General features: G+C 46.1%; 1 protein-coding gene across 3 annotated transcripts in view; it reads left to right on the top strand.

Annotated features, from left to right (window-relative positions):
- Positions 1–26,642, top strand: part of LOC121867175 — a 126,312-nt gene that overhangs the window by 66,810 nt on the left and 32,860 nt on the right. Inside the window, exon 3 of one of the 3 annotated variants that reach the window (XM_042366959.1) lies at positions 7,156–7,236. The exons of the other annotated variants lie outside the window; for them this stretch is intronic. Within the exon in view, the coding sequence (XP_042222893.1) occupies positions 7,156–7,236 (81 nt within the window). The remainder of the gene's footprint in view (positions 1–7,155; positions 7,237–26,642) is intronic. 3 annotated transcript variants of the gene reach the window in all.

Raw genomic sequence — 26,642 nt, 5'->3', positions numbered from 1 at the left:
GTAGTCCGTTTATCCATCCTCCTAACTGTCTATCTATTTATCTGTCTGTATGTAGATAGGTATGTAAATTACCTATTGATTTATTTAACCGTCTGTCTGTCTGTCTGTCTATCTGTCAATTAGGTTTCAGCAACACTAGTCATACAAACACACTCATTTCCCTAACACACTCCCTCACCCCGCCCCACCCCGCACTCCCTCACCTCCCCGGACTCCCTCACCTCCCTGCACTCCATCACCTCCCCGCATTCCCTCACCTCCCCGCACCTCCCCGCACTCCCTCACCTCCCCCCTTCCTCCATCACATTCAACACACTTCGAACGAGTTCCTGTATTCGCGCCCCTGTGTATGTACATTCAGTCACTACACCCCGTTACACCCCCTAAAATACACCTCCCGTACCTCTGGGGTTAAGAGAAATTATATACAGTGTATCCGGGTGGAATAAAGAGTGGATGGGTTAAAGGAACATTGACGCTAATGGCTCCCAGTTTTAAGGTTTATTTTTGCGTGCCAGTGAACCGATGCCTTCAAAACAGGATGGGAGATGACACCTTCCCTCCTCCCCCTGCTATCTCCTCTCTTCCCCCCTGTCACCTTCCCCCACCCCTCTCCCACTACCTCCCTCTCCACTCTCCTCCCCCTCTCCCTCCTCCCACCTCTCCCACTACCTCCTCCCCCTCCTCTCCCACTCACCTCCTCCCCTCTCCCTCCCCTCCCACTACCTCCTCCCCTCTTCCTCCCTCTCACACCATTTTTCTCGCTCCTACTTCCCCCTTCCATCTCTCCTTCCTTTCTCCCCTTTCCCATATCACTTTCTCCTCTTCCTCCATTGCTCCCTCTTCCCACACATCCCCCCCCCACTCCACGCCCTCTCTACACCCCTGCTGTATATCTCATTCAGACCTCTCTGCCTCCTCCCTACCATCCCTCCCCCCAGTGTCATGACTCGCATACAGTGAGGTTGCTTTTACATTCAGGCTTATTAGGTGTCCGTTTGTACGAGGAATAGTGTGTGTGTGTGTGTGTGTGTGTGTGATTACTGTTATCATCAGAGCTACAATGTTATCATCAACATCCCGAATAGCCTGAACACTTCTTCCCTCCCCTACCTCCGCCCCCCGGCCCCCCCTCACGCCCCTCCCCCACGTCCCCCCGCCCCCCTCACGCCTCCTCCCGTCCCCCCACGCCCCCCCCCCGCCCTCCCTCACGCCCCTCCGTCCCCCCCCCACGCCCCCTCCGCCCCCCCCTCCGCCCCCCCCTCACGCCCCCTCACGCCCTCACGTCCCCCCGTCCCCCTGTAACCAAGATTCCTTTCACTATCTGTGCATTATCCAACAGGCTCTAGATATAATTATCACCTTTAGTGCTCATTCCTTACACCATGCTATCTAACATTATCAGTCACACACACCTTCGTCTCTCTCTCTCTCTCTCTCTCTCTCTCTCTCTCTCTCACACCCACACCTCTCTCTCTCCCACACCCTCCCCCTCTCTCTCCACCCCCCCCTCTCTCTTCACACCACCCTCTCGACATCCCACACTACAAACCTTCCACACCTCATCACCACACCACATCACACACCTACACCACACCCAGCCATCGTCACGCCCCTCTACACCCACATCCCACCACCACAGTCACACCAACAGAAAGATACGTCATAAAAACAATTTGTTCATCTGTATTACCGTTCTTCCTCCTCCATGCCTAACCTAACCAAGAAATGCTCCATAAACTAGCAGACCATCCCAATATCTACCTCAACGATTACATAATACAGAGACCGTGTCGTTGTCCTGGCTGTAACGTCTGTACTTCTGTTGGAATCTGTGGCTTGTAATACCCATTCGTCTGGCCTCTTGCTTATCGTGGGAAGTGTACCTTAATGAAATTGGGGAAATCGGGCCACGGGACGAGTATACGGTCTTAGTTCCGAGTGGAGGTTGAAGACTTTATACGGCCCGATCTTAAGGGGACGAGTAACCGTATTAGTGAAGGGTTTGAGATAATGACAATGTTGGTATTGGGTGGCGGGAGTTATTAGTGTAGTAGCTTGTGGTGGGTGGTGGTGGGTGGTAGTGTTGGATGGGGGTTATTAGTGTTGTAGCTTGTGGTGGGTGGTGGTGGTGGTGGGTGGTGTGGGTGGTAGTGTTGGATGGGGGTTATTAGTGTTGTAGCTTGTGGTGGGTGGTGGTGGTGGGTGGTGTGGGTGGTAGTGTTGGATGGGGGTTATTAGTGTTGTAGCTTGTGGTGGGTGGGTGCCCGAGGCGGGTCTATGGGGGTATCATTACTACCCATCCAGCGGATATTGCCTCCCTCTATGCTACTTACCCTGCCTCACCAAGCTCCCACTCCTCTTCCTCCTCCTCGTCGCCTGCACCCTCAGCCTTTCCCCAATTTCTCAGGCCCCCCCCTCAAGCTGGCAGGGTGTGTGTGTGTGTGTGTGTGTGTGAGAGAGAGAGAGAGATCACCTTTTTCGTTTTGCTTTGTTTTTCCAGTATAAACAATAAGTCCACAATAGTGTACTTCCCTCTAGTTGAAGTTATGTATGATTTTCCCTGTGTGTCGAGGAATGGATGAAAGTTATTATTTTTCGTTTCTAGTTGGTAAAATATGTTCAGACTTTTGACTTTTTCTTGGAGTAGCAACGGAGTTTGAGATGTTGGCCTGAGGAGGAGGAGGAGGAGGAGGAGTACTCACGAGAAACTTTAAGGTAAAGTCAACATGAGGCGCCGCCACTCCTAAGGTGCCACACACACACACACACACACACACACACACACACACACACACACACACACACATACACATACACCCTGCACCTTCACCCATTTGATATTTTTTTCCCATTTCTTTCCTTCACCTCGGTACCCTCTCCTCACTCCTTACTTCCCACTTCAACACCCGAGAACCCCCTCCTTCCCTTTAGCCGCTTCAGACCCCGTTTCCCATATAAACTTGGTCAAATCTTTCCTCTCCACCATTTCGACGCATCGTAGCTTCCCAGCGTTAAGACACATCACGCCCTTCCTCTCGCATTAGTTTCTCTCCTCCTCGACCTTCCTCTCCTCCTCGACCTTCCTCTCCTCCTTCTCCCTACCACACGTTTCCCCCAGACACACTCTTCTCCCTCCCTTTTCACATTCCCCTTTGACTTCTACTCCCCCTTTCCTCCGCCTTTCTTCCTCTTTCACACACTCCCGGATTCTCTGTTTTTCCTCCCCTTTCACATTCCTAGGTTCTCGCTCGTTCCTCCTTTCTCACTTCCTTCTTTACACTTCCCCAGGCACTTCTCCCTCCTTCCTCTCTATCTAGGCGTCTCCTTCAGTCCCCTTTCTCAGTTTATAAGGGCCCCTTCCATCCCCTTCCTATTTCACAATTCCCCATAGCTGTGTCCCTCCTTCCTGCCCTTCTTTCCATGCCTAACTACCCTCCTTCCTTCCCTCCCTCTTCCCTCCTTACTCCTCTTTTCGTTATTCTTCCTCCCTTGTCTTCCTTCTTCCTTTCCTAACATCTATTCCACTCTCCTTCCTTCCCCATACCTCCCCTTGCCTTCTTCTGTTACCTTCCATCCATCCATCTTGCCCTCCCATCATCCTTACTTTTTCCACCTCTCTCTCTCTCCTCCTCTCTCTCTCTCTCTCTCTCTCTCTCTCTCTCTCTCTCTCTCTCTCTCTCTCTCTCTCTCTCTCTCTCTCTCTCTCTCTTTCTCTTTCTTTCTTTCCATTCCCCCTTCCCTACTCTCCCGTCCACCGGTGGGAAGGTAAACTTAGAGGTGAGTGAAGGCAGCCATCCCATACCACGACGCCTGGGTTGACCTCTCCCTGCCAAACCTCAAAATCAATCGCTTCAAATTTTCAGCCCCTTAACCTGGATCTCCCCCTCTCCTCTCCTGTGTGTGTGTGTGTGTGTGTGTGTGTGTGTGTGCGTGTATACTTCATTAAAACTAGGAAACCCCTTTTTATTTTTATCCACTAGAAAATAATTATCATATTTTCTAGCCGACGGCGATGAGAAAAGGGAGAATATTATTAGAGGAGGAGGAGGAGGAGGTTTGAGATTAGGGAAGGGAGTTAAGGGATGAGAAGAGAAAGCACATGGGATTAGGGAAGAAAGTATGGGTTTGGGGAAGGGGATTTAGGATTAGGGAATGGATTATTGGATTGGAGAAAGATGTACAAGAAACTTTCACGAGAGTCACAACCCGACGCCTATCTTGTTGTCCAGTCTATCCTTACGTCTATCCGTCTTGTCAACCCATCCACCCACCCATCCTCTTGCCCTCTACCACTCATTATCTTCTATTCTCGCTACCAATCATCACCTACCAATCATAACCTCACCTCCCCTCCCCCTATCAATCATCACTTTCCCTCCTCTCCCCACCAATCATCACCTCCTCCCTTACCAATCATCACCTCCTCCCTTACCAATCATCACCTCCTACTAATCATCACCTCCCCCCCTACCAATCATCACCCCTCCCCCTACCAATCATCACCTCCCTCACCCTAATTTGTTATTATTGTTTCCTCTCCATTTATAAACATTGTCAGGGGAGAAGAGAACCAAACCAAGACGGGATACATTATAATTATCTATCCTTAATCGGAACCTCCCATGATATTGGAACCTCCCATGATATTGGAACCTCCCATGATATTGGAACCTCCCATGATATTGGATAAATTCTTCATTAATGATAAATTCCTGTATACCTTCCTACCTTCCTGACACCCACCCATTCACCCTTAACCCCTTTCCCCTTTAGATGATAGACATAACCCCTTAATTCCCTCCCTCCCCCTTAATGCTGGGTGGATATTTATAATATATTTTAAGGTAAACATATCTTTCAGGGCTTTGGCACGACACCAGCAGTAGCGGTGGGGTGAAGTTGCAGTGTGTGTGTGTGTGTGTGTGTGTGTGTGTGTGTGTGGTTAGTCACAGGTGTTCTGTTATTGTTATAGGTCCCGTTAACCTGTTGTTGTGAGTTAAGTTGGAGAGAGGAGGTGTTGTTTTCCCCCTCAAAGGATTATCTTCCACCAGGCACTCTCTCTCAGGACAAAATCCCACCAGACAGTTTCTTTTAGGTCAAAATCCCACAAGATTGTTTTCCCACAAGATAAAATCCCACCCGGTTAAGATTGTGTAAGTCCCTGTTAAGGTAGGTTAGGTTAAGCCCGGCTAAGTGGGATTTTGTCCAAGCAGCGACTAACTCCGTTTGAGCGAGGAACCATTCTTAGTTAATAGATTACAAGTGAGGGAAACTTGAACTCTATCCGCGACACACACGTCCATCCTCACCCTCCGTTACCAGTGACCGCAGTCTCCCTTACTTAATGTACAGTAATGGCAGTCAGAAACACCGATCATGGATTGTCCCGTTGTAATAGACTGTAAACCTCACATACCTGTTACCATTTCGGTGTTTAGTTGTATAGATGTGGGCGTTTTATTCCTGGTTATCCGGCAATGGGGAGTTCGGTTAGTGGGGCAGTTGTGGAATATGATATATTTTTTTTTTTTTTAGCTTTAGCTTGTAAGGTCATTGAATTCTTGTAGTTACACTAACTTTATATGTGTTCAGTATCTCTTCACTATCGTTCGTTAAACTCTACCAAACACAAGAGAGATATTAAAGAACGCTATCTATCAGGTACGACCAGCTGGGAGACGTGTTCCAGCAGCTCGAGATAAGATGATTTTCTTTACAGGGAGATAATTCGAAGCCATTTATCAACACACCTTGACTCAGCTCCTTACACACACACACACACACACACGTACGTCTCAAATCCACCATCTTTTCATCTTTCACTTCCCTCGGGTAAAGGCTCGGTACAGACACCCACATGGACAATTTAATAGTAAACAGCACAACTTTCTATGGATTATTTAATGGTAATAGAGGGAGTTTGTAGACAATAACGACCCCCCACAGTAGAGAAATATAAGAGAATATTGACCTGTTGTAGTGAATTATGTTTAATATATTTTTAACGATGTATTATTCTGTTTGTTTTATTAATGATCAAAAAATATTATAGAAAACAAATTAGAGAAAATTGAATGTCATAAAAAACATTTTCAGGTGATTTTTTTTTATTATTATTGTCAGTTTTATTTAGCGGACGTAGGTATTGTTAGTAAGTATTGTAGGTATATAGGTGGAGGGCGTAGGGTATTAATGATGAGCTGAGCATTGTCGACCCACCCACCCACCGAACCCCACCCCACCCCACCCACCCCACCCACCACTTCCATACAGTATCTCTACATTCTCCCTTTCCATTGATCAACACTCCTCTTCTATTCCCTCCCTCTCTTCCACTATAATTTCCCCTTCCACTTAATTAGAATAACAAAAAAATATCAACATAAAAACACAAAAGAGTAAAAAAAAATCTCAGGACTTTGTGTTCAATCGACCACATACGTTAACCTTCTGTGGCATTTACACAAGACAAATGGTTTAGCTGTGACCCTCTGTTCATCTACTTAAGCATCAAGAATGAACATAAAGTAGAAGTAATATGATCTGACACAAGGAGGATAAATGATTCAAGTGGTGATAAAAATGTGGTTTGTTTCAAGCAAGTGGTCAGGCAGGCAGGCAGGCAGAGGACAGACTCGCAGCTGATGACCAATTCACTTACTCTGGTGGTGTAGTAATAAGCGCTTAAACATTAGCTGACGTAACTAATTATCCAACATTAAATAGTCTCTCTCTCTCTCATAGATTTTCATTTTCTCATCTTTCCCTTCTTCATTCCTTTATTTTCTATGTTATATTAACCTACTTGATTTGCATTAGTTTCAAGCTTTCTAGTCAATTTTTAGTTTTCTTTTCTTCTCGTGTACCCTTCGTCCTTCCTTAGTACCATATTTTATCTGTTTTGAATGTCGTTTGTCTCATATCCTCTCTCTTTAGTTGTTGTTCTCCTCCTCCTCCTCTTCTATTGCTTCTGTTCTTAATCTTCGTCCCCCCTTTTCCTCTCTGCTTCCTTGATATGGATGTCAACTTTCTCATTCCCTCTATCATTAGCTCTCCCTCTCCTCCTTTTACTGTTTCTGTTACTACCATTATCCTCTCTCCCTCCCTGACTGCTATGGGTGTTAACCTCTTCACTCCCGGCGTGAATTGCAGATGTGACTTGACGACGAGTGCTGAGGAGTCTCCACGACCGATGACGAAGCGCGCCCGGTGTGCCTTTCTTCAGCGTCGCGGGTTCGTTCACCACCAGGCTCTGTTGCTTGCTCTGGGGTATTGTGTTGCTGCCGCTGCTTGGTGTACTTGTTCAACCTTATTGCCTTGCATTGATTCCCTTTTTATAGAAATTATGGCACTAAAAATATAGCTACTCTCACTCATGCAAAAAATTAAAATAAAAGATAAACTCCCTCCTCTTCTAAGGGGCTGGCTTTGCTTTTGCCATTTGTAGTGTAAACGCCACTAGACAACTGTTTAATTTAGTTACCCCTGGTGATTCAGTTTCACTGGAGGACTCAATTAGCTGTACATCTTCTCTAACGTCAAAAGAGATCGCCAGTTGTAGCTCAACCCTTTGTTTTACGTCATAAGAGCGCCTGTTGTAGTTCTACCCTTTGTTTTACGTCATAAGAGCGCCTGTTGTAGTTCTACCCTTTGTTTTACGTCATAAGAGCGCCTGTTGTAGTTCTACCCTTTGTTTTACGTCATAAGAGCGCCTGTTGTAGTTCTACCCTTTGTTTTACGTCATAAGAGCGCCTGTTGTAGTTCTACCCTTTGTTTTACGTCATAAGAGAGCTCCTGGCATCATCAAGTGGTTGTTTCACATAGAAAGGAGTGAGGTGGCTATTTTTTAAGTGTCTTTTTAATATTTATTCAATGAGTCAATCAGTCGCTTTTCCTTTTGCTTCAACGGAGCCGCTCAGTTACCCATTTAGAGCCTTGGTAGTTATTCTTAGTTAGTCCTTCACCCGAGGTTTAATGCACTAGATATCCCCTTTGACTCGAGGTTTAATGCACTAGACGTCCTCCTTGACTCTAAGTTTAATGCACTAGATGTCCCCCTCGACTCGAGGATTAATGCACTAGACGTCCCCTTTGACTCGAAGTTTAATGCACTAGACGTCCTCCTTAACTCGAGGTTTAATGCACTAGACGTCCCCTTTGACTCGGTTTAATGCACTAGACGTCCTCCTTGACTCGAGGTTTAATGCACTAGACTTCCCCCTTCACACCATTTATAGTGCACGAGACCCCCCCCTTGACACAGGTGTACTGCATTAGACGTCGTCCTTGACCCTAGGTGTAGTGCATTAATTATGCTTCAGGTGCCAGGTGAACCACACTCCGAGGGTGAGGGGTAGCTACCACTTGGGGCTGTGACTGGAAAGGTGGACCTGCACTGGCGGAGGGAGAGAGAGAGAGAGAGAAGAAGGAGTAGTAGTAAGTAGCATAAATTACGAGAAGAACGGGAAGTATTAATAAGTAGTAATTGGTAATACTAATGAAATATCATCCCATTACTGATGAGTGAATTAGTTCAGGGTAATAAAAGAGGCGACAAATGGGAGAATTAAATAATAATTGCTGAATGAGGCAATATTGACTAATAACACAGGTGGTATATGTGATTAATAATTCGTTATTGCTAAGTAAATTACTCAGGTGTGGAGATACATTGGAAGAGGCTGAAATGCATATTACATAGACGTTTCTTGGGAGTTAGTACGAGAAATGACAGCTGAAATATATACGCAATAAAGGCAGCCATTTGTAGGAAATATGACTTGGTAGTAGAAGAGATTGAAGGTGTTCAAGGTAAAGAGAAATGGACTATTTAGTTAAAATTGATTTAGAAGGATTATTAAAGTGGATTTGTGGAAGATTTGTAAAAACGACGATTTGATGAAGATACTGTTAGTCAAACTGATAGGAATATTACAAGATAAATCCAAGGAGAAATATTAACTAAGGTAATACTGAGGTAATGAGTGGAAAGACGAAGAAAAATGTTCATTAAAATCATTACAATAAATTACTGAGAATTATTGAAAAAAAAAATATTGTGGTTAAGCTATCGGAGTACATTAGTCATAATGATAATACTTAAAACATATTGAGAAATTATAATTTTTTTTTTTAGTAGAAATTAATTAGTAGTGACTGTTTTTGTGTAGGAATAATAATAATAATGTGTGTGTGTGTGTGTGTGTGTGTGTGTGTGTGTGTGTGTGTGTGTGTGTGTATATATTTTGTTATGGTCGTTGTCGTCATTTCTCACGTAATATACCACACTTGTTACCTGTTGTCCTGCTGTTATCAAGGTAACGATAACAGCAGCACCAGAAGCAGCTGTCTGTCACGTGCTACATCTCGTTACTGCAAAAAAAAAAAGAAGTGAAAATTGTTAAGGTACGAGTCAGCTAATTATCGACTCCTTTGACTTTTAAATGGGAACCTGTGAATGTTTATTTTATTTATTTATTTATTTTTTATTTATTTTTTAAAGGCTACTGAAGTGTAAGGTGGGTGGGAATGCTACTTTATGGGGTAGGATTGTTTATTTGTTTGTATTTAAAGTAAGTAGGGTGTTTGTCTGTGAAGTAAGTTAAGTCGGGTGTTTGTCTGTGAAGTAAGTTAAGTCGGGTGTTTGTCTGTGAAGTAAGTTAAGTCGGGTGTTTGTCTGTGAAGTAAGTAAGTAGGGTGTTTGTCTGTGAAGTAAGTTAAGTAGGGTGTTTGTCTGTGAAGTAAGTAAGTAGGGTGTTTGTCTGTGAAGTAAGTTAAGTAGGGTGTTTGTCTGTGAAGTAAGTTAAGTAGGGTGTTTGTCTGTGAAGTAAGTTAAGTAGGGTGTTTGTCTGTGAAGTAGGGTGTTTGTCTGTGAAGTAAGTAAGTAGGGTGTTTGTCTGTGAAGTAAGTTAAGTAGGGTGTTTGTCTGTGAAGTAAGTTAAGTAGGGTGTTTGTCTGTGAAGTAAGTGGGTGTTTGTCTGTGAAGTAGGTTAAGTAGGGTGTTTGTCTGTGAAGTAAGTTAAGTAGGGTGTTTGTCTGTGAAGTAAGTTAAGTAGGGTGTTTGTCTGTGAAGTAAGTTAAGTAGGGTGTTTGTCTGTGAAGTAAGTATGGGTGGGGTTCATACAGTAAATAAGGTCATGGAGGCTGATAAATTAAACAATCCTTTCATTTTTCTGCGATATTTATTTTATATCCTACAGTAGCTTTCCATCCCGCGTGTAATAGGTCTTGAGATATATCACTTCAGTTCTACATATAATATCTAGTGATAATACCTTCACATATGTAAAATAATTTAATATTAAAGTATTCGAGGGGTTAATGCATTATATAATACCGTTCGTTCACAGGTGTTGGCCTCTCGTTTTCAGGCACAGGTGTTGGCCTCTCGTTTTCAGGCACAGGTGTTGGCCTCTCGTTTTCAGGCACATGTTTATTAGGACTGTGAGTAATGCGTTGGTGTATGGGGAGATTAATAGTGCCATAGGTATATACGGTTATCACCTGGGTAGTTATTATGGAAGGGGGTGTTTCATTCGCAGGTGTTTTGAGTGCTATAAAATCCTCGCCCCCCCCTGTCCATGGTGTGTGTGTGTGTGTGTGTGTGTGTGTGTGTGTGTGTTCAGTAGGCAGATTTACCCTAAGTTAAATCTCGTTTGCCATTATTTATTATTATTATTATTATTATTATTATTATTATTATTATTACTATTGTTTGTGTATTGTTAAAATCATTTACAGATTTCATGTATTTAAATTTTCTGCTTATTACGTTTGTGATTTTTCTTATTACTTATATTTTTACTACTACTACTACTACCTAATACAGTGGTTCTCAACCTTTCTCACTCCATTCCCCCCTTGAGGAATTTTCAACATCCTCGTGGCCTCCTTCATTTTTCTCCCAGCACAGACAAGTGATAAAGACTAAAGAATGATAAAGAAGGACAAGAGTTAGAATGGCAAACACACACACATACACACATTCACATACATAACACGCCCATGCACTCACACATAAAGCACACATACAGTCATACACAAACATGCACACAGGTAAACATTCACACTCAAGCTAGCAAGCTGAAGTGTACTTCCTGTAAGCAAGAACACGCCTCCTTTGACAAGCACTGCCCAACTTGGAAGAATGAGAAGAATAGTGAGTCATACCAATTTAGCACTAAAAATGGTAGGATTATATAAGTAAAGAATGAGTATGAACATCAATGGCATCAATAAATAAGGAAATAATTAATAAAGGAAGTGTACAAATATTTCACCCACGTAAAGCAGCGACCACATGAATTATGAAACAAAATAAGTGACACCAATTACGGAGTATATTATGCCTGAGTCAAGCTCAAACACAATATATGGTTCAGAGACAATACACTCCACTGTTTTCGTGATGGTATCCCAGGCCAGACTGAGATCATTCGGTCCTATCACCACTTGCAAAGGGATGACACACGGACACCTACTGAACAAGTCAGTTCAGCAGCTCGGTCCAGCGCCTGTAAAAAAAAAAAAAAATTAGCACCAGAGTATGTAAATATTAAAATTGTAATGTCGTTATGATTAAACAAAATGACAAAGAAAAGAATGAAAATTCTCTTCTGTCAAGTCAAAATAAGTAATACAAGTTTTGTTTAATTCAGATTACCAATATTATTTGGAAACGTACAATTTATAACGGCTCGCCGTGGCTCCCCTAAATTCTTGCCGTGGCTCCCTCGGGGGCCATGGCCCCCAGGTTGAGAACCACTGACCTAATATAAAGATTCATATTTCCATTATTTTGTTTTATTGATGTTACTGCAAGTTATTGTATTTTGGCACTAATTATTACCATTATTCTTGTTTTTTGCTTGTTATCGTTATTTGTCTTTATTACATTCCACTATGCTCTCAATTTATTTAGTTTGGCCCATCCACTCTTATTTATTGTGCTAATCCTTTCTATCCCACCTCTCATTCCCCTTTCCCCTCGGCATCTCCCCCCTCCCTCCCTCCCTCCCTCCCTCTCTCCATCTCTCACTCTTCCTAATCCCTCAATTTACGTTCCCCGTTACTTTTTCCCCCTTCTCTTTCTCACACCCTCCAGTCTTCCTTCCCTCCCTCTTTCATCACCTCCCTCCCTCCCTCCCTCCCTCCCTCCCTCCCTTCCTTCCTTCACACCCCCCTACATAAAGTACACTGTGCTAAAGCCCCCTCTTTCTCCCCTCCTCCTCTGCTGCGTTATAAAATGCCATTTATTTTTTCCAGGTTTCACTGAAATAACCTCAGGTGAGTGACAGCCATGTTCTTGATTATCCATCTACTTGTTTCTCTCACTGTGTTGTACCTCCATGTGAAGGCTTAGTGTGTGTGTGTAATATCGTTATAAATGTACGTAAGGTACTTTTGGTGGTTGCGTGTAACATTCATAAAGGTTAAAATGCATTGTTAAGGGATGTGTAGTTGCCACTCTCGTTTTTCAGGATATTTGTTCGTATATATATATATATATATATATATATATATATATATATATATATATATATTGGTAAGTGATAATGATATTGAAACACGTGTAGTTATTGTGGTAGAGAAAGCATGGGTGTATGAGAGGTGGAGGCAGGGCAGGGCAGGGTTGACCTTTATTAAATGATACACTGGCCGCTGACTTACAACTCCACTGGTGTGTTTTTGTTTAGCAGCGTTTTATATGGCGGGGAGCGGGTGGTGCCCCTGTTGGGTGGAGGACCTGTTCTCCTCACTCCTCCCTACCATACGCACACCACTTCAGTATACGCAGAGAGAGAGAGAGAGAGAGATAATGGACGGGTGTACAATAATTCTCATATCCAAAGAATAAATACCTGTACAATCATTTGCTCTTTAATTGGGTTGTTTACAACGGTATATTGTTATATATGATGATAATTTTCCTCTTCAAATATCAAGGGAATCTTGATGCGTGAGTATACAGTACATCAGATTATTTCTGCCAACAGAGAAATACTGTGCGAGGCTCATAACACACACCAGTGAGTGAGTGAGGGTGTAGGTAACAGGGTCCACGAGGTACTAGTGGACCGGGCAGGTCTCACGGGTCACTGGGTCTTTATTGATATATTTAGTTCGTGGGTGGCGTCGATTTTCTGTGAGTTGTGTGAGTGTACTGGGCAAAGTTGATATCGTTAGTGTTGTTGTTTTGTGGCGGTGGAGGAGACAAGTGGAGCCATACGGTAAGGTAAACTTAACAGTGCTGAACAGCGAACACTATGTGCTGGGCCGCCGCTGTGACGGGTTGGGCGGTCGAATATGCAGCAGTCAGTTGCCTATTAGGTCATTTCTCTTCGATAGTTGCCACGTTGTATATTTTCGGTGTTGGCATTACGATGCGGTCATTGTTTGTGTTACGGTAATAAAGGGGAGGCGTGTCCTTAGTGTGACGCGATAATGGTGACATTGGGGGTTTTAGTGAGCGTTAGCTGCCACTCTGCCTTCCTCATCGTATTCTTCTCATCTCAAGTATTAGGCGCCGCCCCTATCCAGTAGGAGTTCGAGAACCAGCGGCCGCTATCGTAAAAACTAGCAGGAGGAGAGACCCGGAGTGTCCCCACACCTCTTTCCTCCCGCCGTGGTTGTCACACCAAGATCATCAACCACAACATGTTGATAGAAACAAGACAGGCGACACGATATACCTCCCGTGGTGTTTATTCACCCTCACCCTGAAACACACACACACACACACACACACACACACACACACACACCTACGCTTCTACGTTATCAGAGCTCTAAATATCAGTATGATATGTTTACTCCTTGACTTCCTTATACTGTGCCTTGCTTCTAAATATATTTCCTGTGTCAGTTTTCATTCGGATATGCAAACGTTACCATTTTCTTCTCCATAGTCTGTGCTGCGCCACTTAATTTAGTAGAATATCTGCTTCCTGACCTTGCTGGAGTATGTACACCAACTTTCGACCACCCTGAATGGGTGCTTCGCGAGGTCAAGGCCTTTGGGGGCCCACTTGAGAGACGCCTTGCACAAGAGGCGGTGAACGGAGTGTAACCGTCCCTATTAAGGCAAAAATCTGCTGAATTCTGACCAGCTTCCTCCCGTGGTCGATGATGTGGTGGTAGGGGTATTGGTGGTGGGTATGGCTCTAGTAATATTAGTGAGACTGCTGGTTGTAGTGACACTGGTGAGGGGATGGTGGTGGTGGTACTGGTGAGAGGATGGTGGTGGTGGTACTGGTGAGGTGGTGGTGGTGGTGAGGTGGGGATGGTGGTGGTGGTGGTGGTGAGGTGGGGGTGGGTGGTACTGGTGAGGTGGTGGTGAGGTGGGGATGGTGGTGGTGGTGGTACTGGTGAGGTGGTGGTATGTTTGACGACGGTAGTGACAGTGACACTTATGGTAATAAAGATGGTGTTGGTGGGTAAATGACATAGTTAATAATAGTGGTAGAACTGGGGATGGTAGTTGTTGCTAGTGGGGTTAGTGGTTATAGTTGTTGCTAATGGAGATATGGTGATAGTTGTTGTTAATGGGGATAGTGGTGATGGTAGTTATTGTTAATGGGGATAGTGGTGATAGTTGTTGCTAGTGGCGATGGTGGTGATGTTAGTTGTTGCTTGTGGTGAAAGTAATAATACGAGTACCTCTTGTTATTGCTGTGTACCGTTGACGTGTCCCCCATCCCCTCGTAGTTGTAATAGTGTGTGGGTGAATGGGTAGTTCGAGGAACGGTGGGTGGGTGAATGGGTGGGTAAGTGGGTGGGTGAGTGGGTGTTGCCTCTGTGGTAATAATGGCACGTAATGGTGGTAAAAATCAGAGGCTGGAGGTAGACATTATTAACGGGCAATGGTGTAGTAGTTGTGGATTACCAACACTTTGGTGATTACACACGTAAAGGCGTAGTTATGGTTGTCCAGTCCTGATGATGCCGAGTCGGGTTGTTGTTGTTTTCTCGAAGATGTTACAAATACTGTTATAAAGTTATTTTCTTTTTATTTCTCGTTATAACTGTTGTTTTTTTCTTTCACAAGGTTACTTTTGTTATGAACACTAATAAATAAGAGTGGGATGATTACCACCATCGCTGCTGCCACCAATACGAACTAGCTTCTCCACTCTTAATTGCCTCTTTTACCTCTTATGATTCACCTGACGAGTGTCGTGTCGTCACTGCTGGGACCTTTTCTGCCACATTTGCGTCTATTTATTGCCAAGACCTGTCACACTTTAGCACTGAACAGGACCGGAGCCTCTGTGTGCCAGTAGATATGCATGACCGGACTTGTGTGCCAATGGACATGTATCATATCTCTCATGATCACATTTTCACTGCCAAGAATATGTCGAGTAGCAGTGATGAAGACTAAAGCAACGCCTCACTGGTCTTGTATCTGGAGACAATTGGTGGTTCCGTGGTCAGGAGGCGGTAGTGATGGTGTGTGTACCAGGAAACTGTGTGTAGAGAGTAGGGGGGAGGGAGGAGAGAAAGTAGGGAGGGTGTTGGAGAGTAGTGAGAGAGAGGAATCAGAAAGGGTGTTGGAGAGTAGTGAGAGAGAGGAATCAGAAAGGGTGTTGGAGAGTAGTGAGAGGAATCAGAAAGGGTGTTGGAGAGTAGTGAGAGAGAGGAATCAGAAAGGGTGTTGGAGAGTAATGAGAGGGAGAAAAGAACATAAGTGGAGGAAACTGCAGCGGGCCTATTGGCCCATACTGGGCAGTCCCATTTACACCCAACCCCTATTGCTCATTTATCCATCCAACCTACAGTATGTTTGAAGCTATCCAGTGTATTCGAGTTAATGATGATATTTGGTAACTTGTTCCACTCGTCCACTACTCTATTTCCAAACCAATGTTTACCTATTTCGCGCCTAAATCTAAATTTGTCTAATTTAAAACCATTGTACAAGATCGCGTTAGATCCCTCGAATATAGGCAGTCGTGTGTAGTAAGTCGTGCCTAGTGTGTATTATAGCTCGATTTGAAGTTATTCTCAGCAGTGTGACATGAATGGTCAAGAGAGATTACCAGTATTACTCGTATATAGACAAGACAGTCTTGTTATCATAATGTCGGTTAGAGACACTGCTTGACATACAAAAACCAGATAAGGGATTTGGGCTGGTTTAGAGATGGTATGGGCAGGGCAGGGGAGGGGAGCGGCGGCAAGGTCCTAACGAGGCAACTTTCCAAATTGAAGCTGTCCTTGGCGTGGCTACGGAACGGGAGGGGGTCGCCGCCTGCCACCGCTGCTGTGCTTGGTGGCCATTGTCCAGGGGGATGGACAAGGCCGGGTAGGGGGTTAGCGGCAGCGATTGTAGTGAGGCGGCATGCATGTTGCATTATCATGTAGGGTGGAGTAGGGCGGGTAGGGGAGAGCGTAGAAAGGGGTGGGTAACGGGTACTGTGGCGAGGGCGGGCGGGAGACACTTGCATGTGGCGCGAGAGGTTTTACCCGTCTCGCAGGGTACATGAACCTCCCGCTCCCTCACCCACGTCTACCAACCCGTGCTTGGACCAGCCACCACCACCTTCAGCTACCCTCCCACCTTCCCACCACACACACGGTTGAATTGCAGTTACGTTTAGTGTTGGAGGTGCAAAGAAGCGCGGTAGAGGCAGCCCTGATCTAAGGGAGTGGAGGGATATTGTATGTGTGATGTGGTTGGCAGCTCTGGGTTCCTATGGTTGCACGTTGGACTTTAGCCAAAAGGGACATGTGAGTGAGGATCATATTTCCTCACCATAATTATTGTTGACTCGGGGAGCACCGCCTATTGCAGAATTCAACTACAAATTCACTTCACAGCCTCTCTTGGTGGAGAGTGCAATGAAAACGAGAGAAAAGAGGCAGAATCGTAAAGACAACGAAACAAGAGCTTGATGCTGAATACCCACTGTGAATAGTCGCAAGTCCAAGTAGTGGTTTCCAGTATCCAGACAAGAGGAGAGCGGGCAGCATCTACACAGGAATAAGGGCGTCTTCACGGTGCATCAAACGACATGTCCTCCGAGGTAGCGTCAAGGTGGTAAAACCTGAGTTAGTGAGACCAGCTGCAGCGTGACGGCCATACAAACACCACCACTACACCGGTACACAGCGATACTGCCACGGGCACTCCACCTCTCTTAGGCTGTCCTTGTCATTTCTCTGACCACTATTGACTCACTCACTACCTTCTATAATGGCGACAGGCGACATTACACTCCCACTGTTTGTCATTTTTTTTGCCTGCGACTTTGTGACACTTTCTTCGTGGTTCGTTAGCGGCATTTAACTTTCCTTGTGGCGATTGATGGTTTTGTCGGTGTCATGTCAAGCGGTGGTTGCATGGGTTGGGGGGGGGGGGAGATGACGAGGGTGTCAAGGCGAGACTGCTCCTCCGGCCCCCAGCCTTGAGTGTCAGTAAACAGTGTCTCATGGGCTCTCAAGTTCCATCCAGGAGCGTTTCACTCACGCCACCCACTGCCGCTTCCCTTTTCCCAGGCACCCCCCCCACCCCCACACACCCTTATTCCTCCTTACTATATCTCTCCTTGCTTCCTCTTAGGCCTTTCTTTACTCTACCTTCACCCTCATCATCTTCCTTTTCCTTCTCTTCCCACCTTCACTCTTCCTCCCCCTTCCGCTCCCCTTCCCCCTTTACCCTTATCTCCCCATGCCCTCTACTATCCCACATCGCCCCCTCCCCTCCTTACTCTTCTTGTCCTCTTCTTTCCATGTTCCCTGTCACTCTGTTCCCTTTCCTCCCTTCCTTTTCTTTTTTCCCCTCCTCACCACCCATCTTATCCTCCTATCCCCCTTCCCGTTCTTACTGGACAGATGAATGACAGGAGAAGAACACCTCGCTTCCTGTCGCCATCATTGGCCTCCCGTCTGAGTAAACGTTTATATGATGGAGGTCATTGCTGATGGCTTAATCTTATCCACGGGTTGTATCACTTGGAGTTGGTGGGGGGGAGAGGTTAGGGTAAATGCATAGTGATTACCTTGATCGTAGTCTGTGTGTGTGTGTGTGTGTGTGTGTGTGTGTGTGTGTGTGTGTGTGCGCGCGCGCGCTCATATCCTCCGTCCCTCGCTCTCTTGAGTTGTGGCCCTTGACGTGAGCCAAGATTTTCATTATACTGTGAAATATATTCTCATAGATTGAAGTATTAAATATTTCTACTCCTTTTTCTACTCGCATTCTTCTTATTTTTATATTTTTCTTCTCGTACTTCTCGTTGTTGTTGTTTTTTTTCTTTTCCCCCCTCCTCCTTCCTTCCTTCCTTCCTTCCTTCCTTCCTTCCTTCCTTCCTTCCTTCCTTCCTTCCTTCCTTCCTTCCTTCCTTCCTTCCTTCCTTCCTTCTCTTCCCTCTCTTCCCTCCTCCTCTCCAAAAACTGCTTCAGGCACTGACAGTCGGAGTAAGAGGAAACGTCTCACCAGAAAGAAAATAAATATAATTAAAAAAAGATACAGATATTGAAAATAAAATAACAAGAACATAAAACAAGAAAGGGAGGATAATGGAATATGAAAGAGGAGAAAGTGAGGGAAGGAGAAGAAATGGACGAAGATGACAAGACTGAAAACTGAAAGAAACAGACTAGCCATATTCTGTAAAGTCAGAAATGGCAGGCTGATGGAAACGAGTTGTAAGGTGATGAAGCTGGAATTGACGTCGTAATGGAGGCGCCATGTGAAGCTGATGCAGATGTTGGAGGATTTCTGACTTTGAAGGTGTGAAGTAGGGATTAGGGAGGTGTTGGTACCAAGGGTGACAAGTGTGAAGGAGTTGTAGAAGGATGTCGGTTGAAGGAAGGGTAGGAGGGTTGAAGGATGATGCCACAGCTGGAGGAAGACAGGAGGCGTGAGACAGGGAAGGGTTGACGGGTGATGGTTCAGGAGACAGGTGGTGTGGCTGGCCTGGGCGTCGTGCACGGGTCAGTCAGCTGGAAGATGTGGCCGCCGCTGGTATGCACATGGCCGGGTTCCATGTAAACATGTGCACTCGCCCGTTAAGCAAGACCCACTCACTAGTTCATACACGGGGCAGCCACCCACAAAAGCACCGTTTACCGTCTACTTTTCCACTACGGTAAACAGACCCGAGATGGAAATTGGAAGCACCCGCGGCGCTAATGAATCAAGCCAGTTTTCTTTCTTCCGCCTTGACCAGGTGTCATGTTGGCTGTCGAGACGTGTCAAGCTTTTTAGCTCGTGCAGCCTTTGGGCGACGTACCACAACAATATCCTAAACCAACAACAGCAGCAGTAACACCACCATCTCTACCGCCACCCCTCGTCGCCATCAACCGCAACCGGCCACCACCAAAACAAACCACCAACCAACAAACAACAACAACGATCAGCCAACAACCACACAGGTTGACACTAGCTGTAACTTCACTTTTTGTAGTTCATATAAGCGGCTTCTAGGGAACAGCTGGTAGTGTGATGAGAATTTTTGCCCGCGCTTGGGGGAGGTTTAATTAACAGATGACAAGGCTACCGTTTCCTCTTAGCTATGTAAAGAATCACTGGTATGCGAGAGAAGGTATGGGGTATTGGTTAATAGATGGGTGCTGGGAGGTTCCTGGAGAAGATGAGCTTTTTAGGTGTAGTTCAATTATCGTGGATGAGGCTGGAGGGTCAGGAGCTGCAGTAGCCCGAGTGTGGTGAGTCAAGATGGCCTCACCAGCCACAACCGCCTTGCACACAAAGTCTTGAAGATGTGAGCTGAAGTATCATCCGGAACATTCAACCTGTATTTATGTTTATAGAGGATACGAGGAAAAACTTGCATTAACAAGAAGGTGCTCTGTTCAAGCCGAATTGCCATATAATGATGTTTATTTAAGATATATTATAAACCCAACAAAAATATCCGGACAATAGGAATTCAGTTGAATGTAGTCTATGTGTAAGAGAAAACGGTCAGACTCCATCCAGCGTGGCGGCTTTCACTAGCAGGGGGACACTGGGGTTGGCACCCCAGCATAGAAGGGGAGGGAGGAAAAAAAAGTGGAGTATTGGGGTGTATGGGAGGCCAGGGGATCTCGAACCATCGCCGGCTGGACCACACAGCCAATTATGACACACCTGCCGCAGCAGACCCGCTCCCTACCTCCAGTAGTTCTGTTACCCCGCACGCGCACTCGCCCTCTGCTTGACGCTGATTGGCCGCAGCGGGCACAGTGCCTTGCTCTGTAGCGATGTAACACTCGTCGGTCCCCGCAGCCTGCTTGAAGGCCAGCTGTAGCGGTGGCAGTGCCTTGCTCTGTAGCGTGTAACACTCGTCAGTCCCCGGAGCCTGCTTGGAGGCCGGCTGTAGCGACCACAGTGGCACTCTTTATAGCTTTATAGGGTTATAATTTTCGCCCGCAGCCTTGCAACTGTCGGATTCTCAAACATTCCGATATTAACATTTTGCCGTAACTGGAGATGTGAAAGCGCATCTAGTTAAGTGACAGACACAGAATATAAACTTAACTTGATGTTTGCTCGCCATCTATGTCTGCTAGTTGACAGGAGGCAGAGGCATGGAGACTCCATACTTTGCTTTCTTTTATTGTCGATTAGACTGTTGCTCTGGATTCTTAAACTTCCGCTAATAAGCAATTTTCTTGTAGCAATTTAAGTGATATTTGATGTCATTAGGGAGTGGGAAGGGAGGACCGACGTTTATAGCGGTGTTCATTCTTCATCAGGTAAGGGAGATATTTACCGCAGGAGTCTTCAAGAATACCGCCCCTGTTTTTGTAGCTCCGTATAGCTGTATTAATGTAGAGAACTGTGATGACTGTAACCAACCAACCAACCTCTATCGTGTGTGTGTGTGTGTGTGTGTGTGTGTGCGTGTGCGCGCCATATATTCAAGGTCTCTAGTGTTGTAGGTGGTCCTAGTAATACATAGTTTGGTAAGTATTTGGTTGCATTTAACATACACCAAAAAATATATATATTTTTTAGTGTGGAGAAACGCAGGAAGAGCTTGTTGTGTCTGGAGGAGGGAGTGTTGGGGGGGGGGGAGCTCCCTTATCTGAAGTTGAGCCTGAAGTGCCCGGCCTCCTGCCCGACCACACCACAAAGTAATAATTGGATAATTAAACTTGTAATTAGTAATTGGATAATTAAATGATTAACTCCCGGAAGGCGAAGAGGGTATTGTATTACTTTGTGTGTGTGTGTGTGTGTGTGTGTGTGTGTGTGTGTGTTTTCTCACTTGGGTTAGTTGTTAGTCAATGACAAATGGTTTGTTTTTTAAGTTTGTGGATATTGTGTCTCAAAGGTCACAGTAAAGTGGACATTAAAACTATACTCCGTTCTGCTTCAACGGAGTGAGTTCCACACACTTTAATGCAAGTTCTGTTTAATGCAGTTTGGGTGATGTAAGTTTGGTTCAGTGTGTAGTTTGAATATTGCAAGTTGTGTACAGTTCAGAGGTGAGGCAGCCCTTGGGTAGAGGTGAGGCAGGCTAGGGGAGAGGAAGGCGTAGAGGAGAGGCAGGCTAGGGGTAGGGGAGAGGCAAGCTAAGGGTAGGGGAGAGGAAGGTTAAGGGTAAGGGAGAGGCAAGCTAAGGGTAAGGAAGAGGCAGGCCAGGGGTATGGGTGAGGTTGGCTAGGAGTAGGGGAGAAGCAGGCAAAGGGTAGGGGAGAAACAAGCTCGGGTATGGGGGAGGCAGGCCACGGGTAAGGGTGAGGCAGGCCACGGGTAAGGGTGAAGCAGGCCACGGTAGGTGTGAGGCAGGCCATGGTAGGTTTGAGGCAGGCCAGGGTAGGTTTGAGGCACGCCAGGAGTAGGGTCGAGGCAGGCCAGGGTAGGGCAGGTTCCGGGTTGGCGACTCTATGGTGGTTCCATCAACTTGTCTGACCAGTACTGCCTGCCCGCCCCTCTCTCTCTGTGTGTGTGTATGTGTGTGTGTGTGTGTGTGTGTGTGTGTGTGTGTAAACTTCCATTCTTCCATCCTAAGTATGTAAAGTATATGCCACTGGACGCTGGAAAACACACACACACACACACACACACACACACACACACACACACACACACACACACTGAAGTTAATTTAGCTGTGGCCGCGAGCTCTTAACTGTAGCTATAAGTACTGACATTGTATCTCTGTAACCTCTTACGGGTGGCAGAAACAGCGGCTGTAACTTCCTAGGCGAGTATGTAACCACCAAAGAACGACTTGATGTACTTTCAAAAATGACTGAAAGTACTCAGCAATGACTGGGAGTTCCTGGAATTATATGGACTTACCTGTCACTTTTGTACAATTTGCGTGTGCCGCACCGTGTAGTGGTAATTGGCACACGGAGTACACCGAGCTTCGCGTGTTAAGTATTTTCAGGGGGGTGGGGGGGGGAGGTTGAGGCGAAACTTGTAGGGGGGAGAGGGAGGCATTCCAGGCACCCCCTCCCTCCTCCTTTATTAACACTCACTCTCCCCTTTCCTATACCGTGTCCCCTCATCACCTCCTCCCCCCCACAATCTACCCACCACGCCCTCCACTACATACACACGTAAACTATCAAGCCCAGAGACTGAGTAGGGTGACGCCCTGTTGCATACCTGTGTGAGTATATGATGCAGCTCTGAGGTTGGTTGGCAGTGTGGCCTTCCTCTTGTGTTCCTAGTTATTTCTCATTTCCTCCTCGTTTCTGTTTTTATTCTGCCTCTGGCTTGCATGTGTGTGTGTGTGTGTGTGTGTGTGTGTGTGTAATAATAATAATAATAATAATAATAATAATAATAATAATAATAATTAACGGTTTATTGAAAAAATTCTGCAGCCCGAAGGCTGAAAATATACATTGGACATAAATGACTTATTACATACATTGGTGGTTTAACAAAAGCCTTCATTAGAGAAAGGTAAAGAAACATATAGTGAACATACAGATTAATGTAGGTGTTGAACAGCAAACTCGTAGTGTAGTAACTCCCTCCCAGATGGTGTTAGGAGGAACTCACGTGGTGTAGTAGTTCCCTCAGATGGTGTTATGAGGGACCTGGCGTGGTGTAGTAATTCCCTCGCAGATGGTGTTATGAGGGGCCTCACGTGGTGTAGTAATTCCCTCACAGAAGGTGGTCACGTGGTGTATGACAGATGGCGTTATGAGGGACCTCACGTGGTGTAGTAATTACCTTACAGATGGTGTTATGAGGGACCTCACGTGGTGTAGTAATTACCTCACAGATGGTGTTATGAAGGGCCGCACGTGGTGTAGTAACTCCCTCACAGATGGTGTTATGAGGGGCATCACGTGGTGTAGTAACTCCCTCACAGATGGTGTTATGGGGGGCCTGACGTGGTGTAGTAATTCCCTCACAGATGGTGTTATGAGGGACCTCACGTGGTGTAGTAATTCCCTCACAGAAGGTGTTATGAGGGACTTGACGGGGTGTAGTAATTCCCTCACATATGGTGTTATGAGGGACATGTGGTGTAGTAATTCCCTCACAGATGGTGTTATGAGGGACTTGACGTGGTGTAGTAATTCCCTCACAGATGGTGTTATATGAGTGAGGTGTGGTCTTAGGCCTTCCTATCGTAGACGGATTAACACATCACTGGTTGTTGTTGGGTCTCACGGGCCGTTATCACTGGGTACCTGGGACCTCACTGTGTGAAGGTTAACTTGGGTACGACTGTTACTGTAGAGTTGTTCTCACTGACTTAAGCACTGTTCACCACTGTTCACCTCTGTTCACCTCTGTTTAACACTGGTTCCGTTCCTGTCCTCAATGAAATTGTAACTTTTGTGTGTGTGTGTGTGTGTGTGTGTGTGATACTGTACTGATCGAGTGGGGGAGGGTATTAAGCTATTGTAGTTTTGTGTACTGTGGTTTAATGCTGTTTATTATTATTAAACTCATTGGTCATGATGGTGACTACCACGACCGACATCATTACCAACACCACTGATATCATTATCAACACCACTGACATCATTACCAACACCACTGCTGACATCATTACCAACACCACCACTGACATCATTACCAACACCACCACTGACATCATTTCCAACACCACTACTGACATCATTACTAGCACCACCACCCACTGCTACTGACAACATCATTTCCACCATCATTGTCTCCCTCATCACCACCGAATAACATTGTCATCACCCCATCACAATTTTGTATATTTTTACCGTCACCACACACACACACACACTATCACTATTCCACCACATAACTACACCACATCACCGTCACTATTACCACCATACCACCACACCTCTACATTACCGCCAACTATACCACTATACAACTACACCACCACCACACCACCATATCACCACCACACCACCACCACACCACCATATCACCACTACACCACCATATCACCACCACATCACCATATCATCACTACATCACCATATTACCACTACATAACCATATCACCACCACACCACCAAAGTACCACTACACTACCAAATCATCACCATATCACCACCACATCACCATATCATCACCACATCACCATATCACAACCACATCACCATATCACCACCACATCACCATATCACCACCACACCACCACCACACCACCATATCACCACCACATCACCATATCACCACCACATCACCACCATAGCACCAATAACCACCATATCACCACCACACCACCACCACACCACCAACCACCACCACACCAACACCATATCAACGCCACACCACCATATCACCACCCACATCACCATATCACCACCACATCACCACCATAGCACCAATAACTCAATTACATCACCAATTAACACCACCAAATCACCACCACACCACCACCACCACCATAGCACCACACCACCATACTTCCACCACCACATCACCATATCACCACCACATCACCACCATAGCACCACACCACCATCACCACCACACCACCAAATCACCACCACACACCACCACACCACCACAGCACCACACACCACCACATATCACCACCACATCACCATATCACCACCACATCACCACCATAGCACCACACCACCATATCACCACCACACCACCAAATCACCACCACACCACCACCACACCACCATAGCACCACACCACCATCACCTACCACATCACCATATCACATCACCACCATAGCACCACACACCACCATATCACCACCACACCACCATATCACCACCACACCACCAAATCACCACCATAGCACCACACCACCATATCACCACCACATCACCATATCACCACCACATCACCACACCACCATATCACCACCACACCACCAAATCACCACTACACCACCACCACAGTAGCAGGAGTGCCTGGTGTGGGTCGTCAGGGGTACGGGAGTGTGGGGGACCTTGATGGTATCGTCGTCTTTAAGCTTTTCCCTGTTATTCTACCTTCGTCACCTCCCCCCCCCCTGTCAGTACTCCTTCCTCTCACACTTCTTCTGACTTTTTTATAATTCCCTTTCTGAGTTTCCTGTTTTATTTTGTGAATTATTTTCCCTTCCTTTCCTTCTTTCCAAATTAAGTGAGAATATATTTCATGGTATGGTGGAGGGATCGTGTGTTTTTACTTAATTTTCTATTTTTTGCTTTAATTCTTACTTTTCCCTTCATTCGTTTCTATACCATTTTCATCACGCCTTCTAGCTGTAGCGCAAGAGTAATTCAGGTGGGCTATCACAGGTTTTCTACAGCCCTATTTGGCTGGGGTCCGCTCAGGGGTTGTATGTTCCTCCCTCCCCCTCCTGGTGCAACCCCCTCATTCCCTGCCTTCCTCTCTCCCCTCTGAACTCTGCTCCAACGCTCGCTCTCCCGCCCCTGCCTCCCATATATATGGCCTGGGACACGTGGATGCACGGAGAGGGGGGAGGGAGGGGCGGGCGCTGGTAGGGGACGATAGAGCCCGGCCCAACTCACAGCGAGGGTCCGCTGACTGACATGCGCGCTGCTTACCATGTTAAATTTAACTCCCGGTATCTCCTCCCCGGGGTTACTCAGCGTGCTTGTAAGGGGATAGAAAATATACATAAGTATTGGGAGGCGCATAGTATAAGGGTCGTAGTATAAGGACCGTAGTATAAGGTCCGTAGTATTAAGCATTAGAGGGTCGCAGAGGGAGGAAGGGAGGGAAGGAAGGAAGGACGGAAGGGGAAAGTTGACGTAAGAGAGACAGCGCCCTCTGTCATACGGCCTGGTCCCCTTCCCGTATATGGAATTTATAGTGTTTGAGGGGAGACGAAGCGCTGTGGACCGGGTGCCACGCGGGCCGGCACGACCCCTGCACGGAAGCACGAGGGGAAGCAGGCCCAGCAACACCAAGCCTCAGCGTGGCCCGAGGAAAGAGTGCAAGCAGGGAGGAGTGGAAGAGAAGAGTGCAGGAGGTAGAGGGGAAAAGCTAGCAGGCAGGAGAGAGAGTGAAGAGTGCTGGCAGGGCAGGGAGAGGGAGAGGTGGAAGGAAGAGTGCAGGAGGGGAGGTAGAGGGGAAGAATGTTGGTAGGCAAGGAGAGAGAGGGAAGGAAGAGTGCTGGCAGGCAGGTAGGAGGAGGGAGAGAAGGGGTGTTGGCGGGCAGGGAGAAGAAAGGGAAGAGTGCAGGCAGGCAAGCAGGGAGAGGAAGGAGGGAGGAGGGAAAAGTACTGGCAGGCAGGGAGGGGGAGGGAGGGCT

This window comes from Homarus americanus, unplaced genomic scaffold, assembly GCF_018991925.1.
Source record: "Homarus americanus isolate GMGI-L3 unplaced genomic scaffold, GMGI_Hamer_2.0 scaffold6317, whole genome shotgun sequence".
In the NCBI taxonomy this organism is placed as follows: Eukaryota; Metazoa; Arthropoda; class Malacostraca; order Decapoda; family Nephropidae; genus Homarus; species Homarus americanus.
This window is presented reverse-complemented; position numbering and strand designations above follow the sequence as displayed.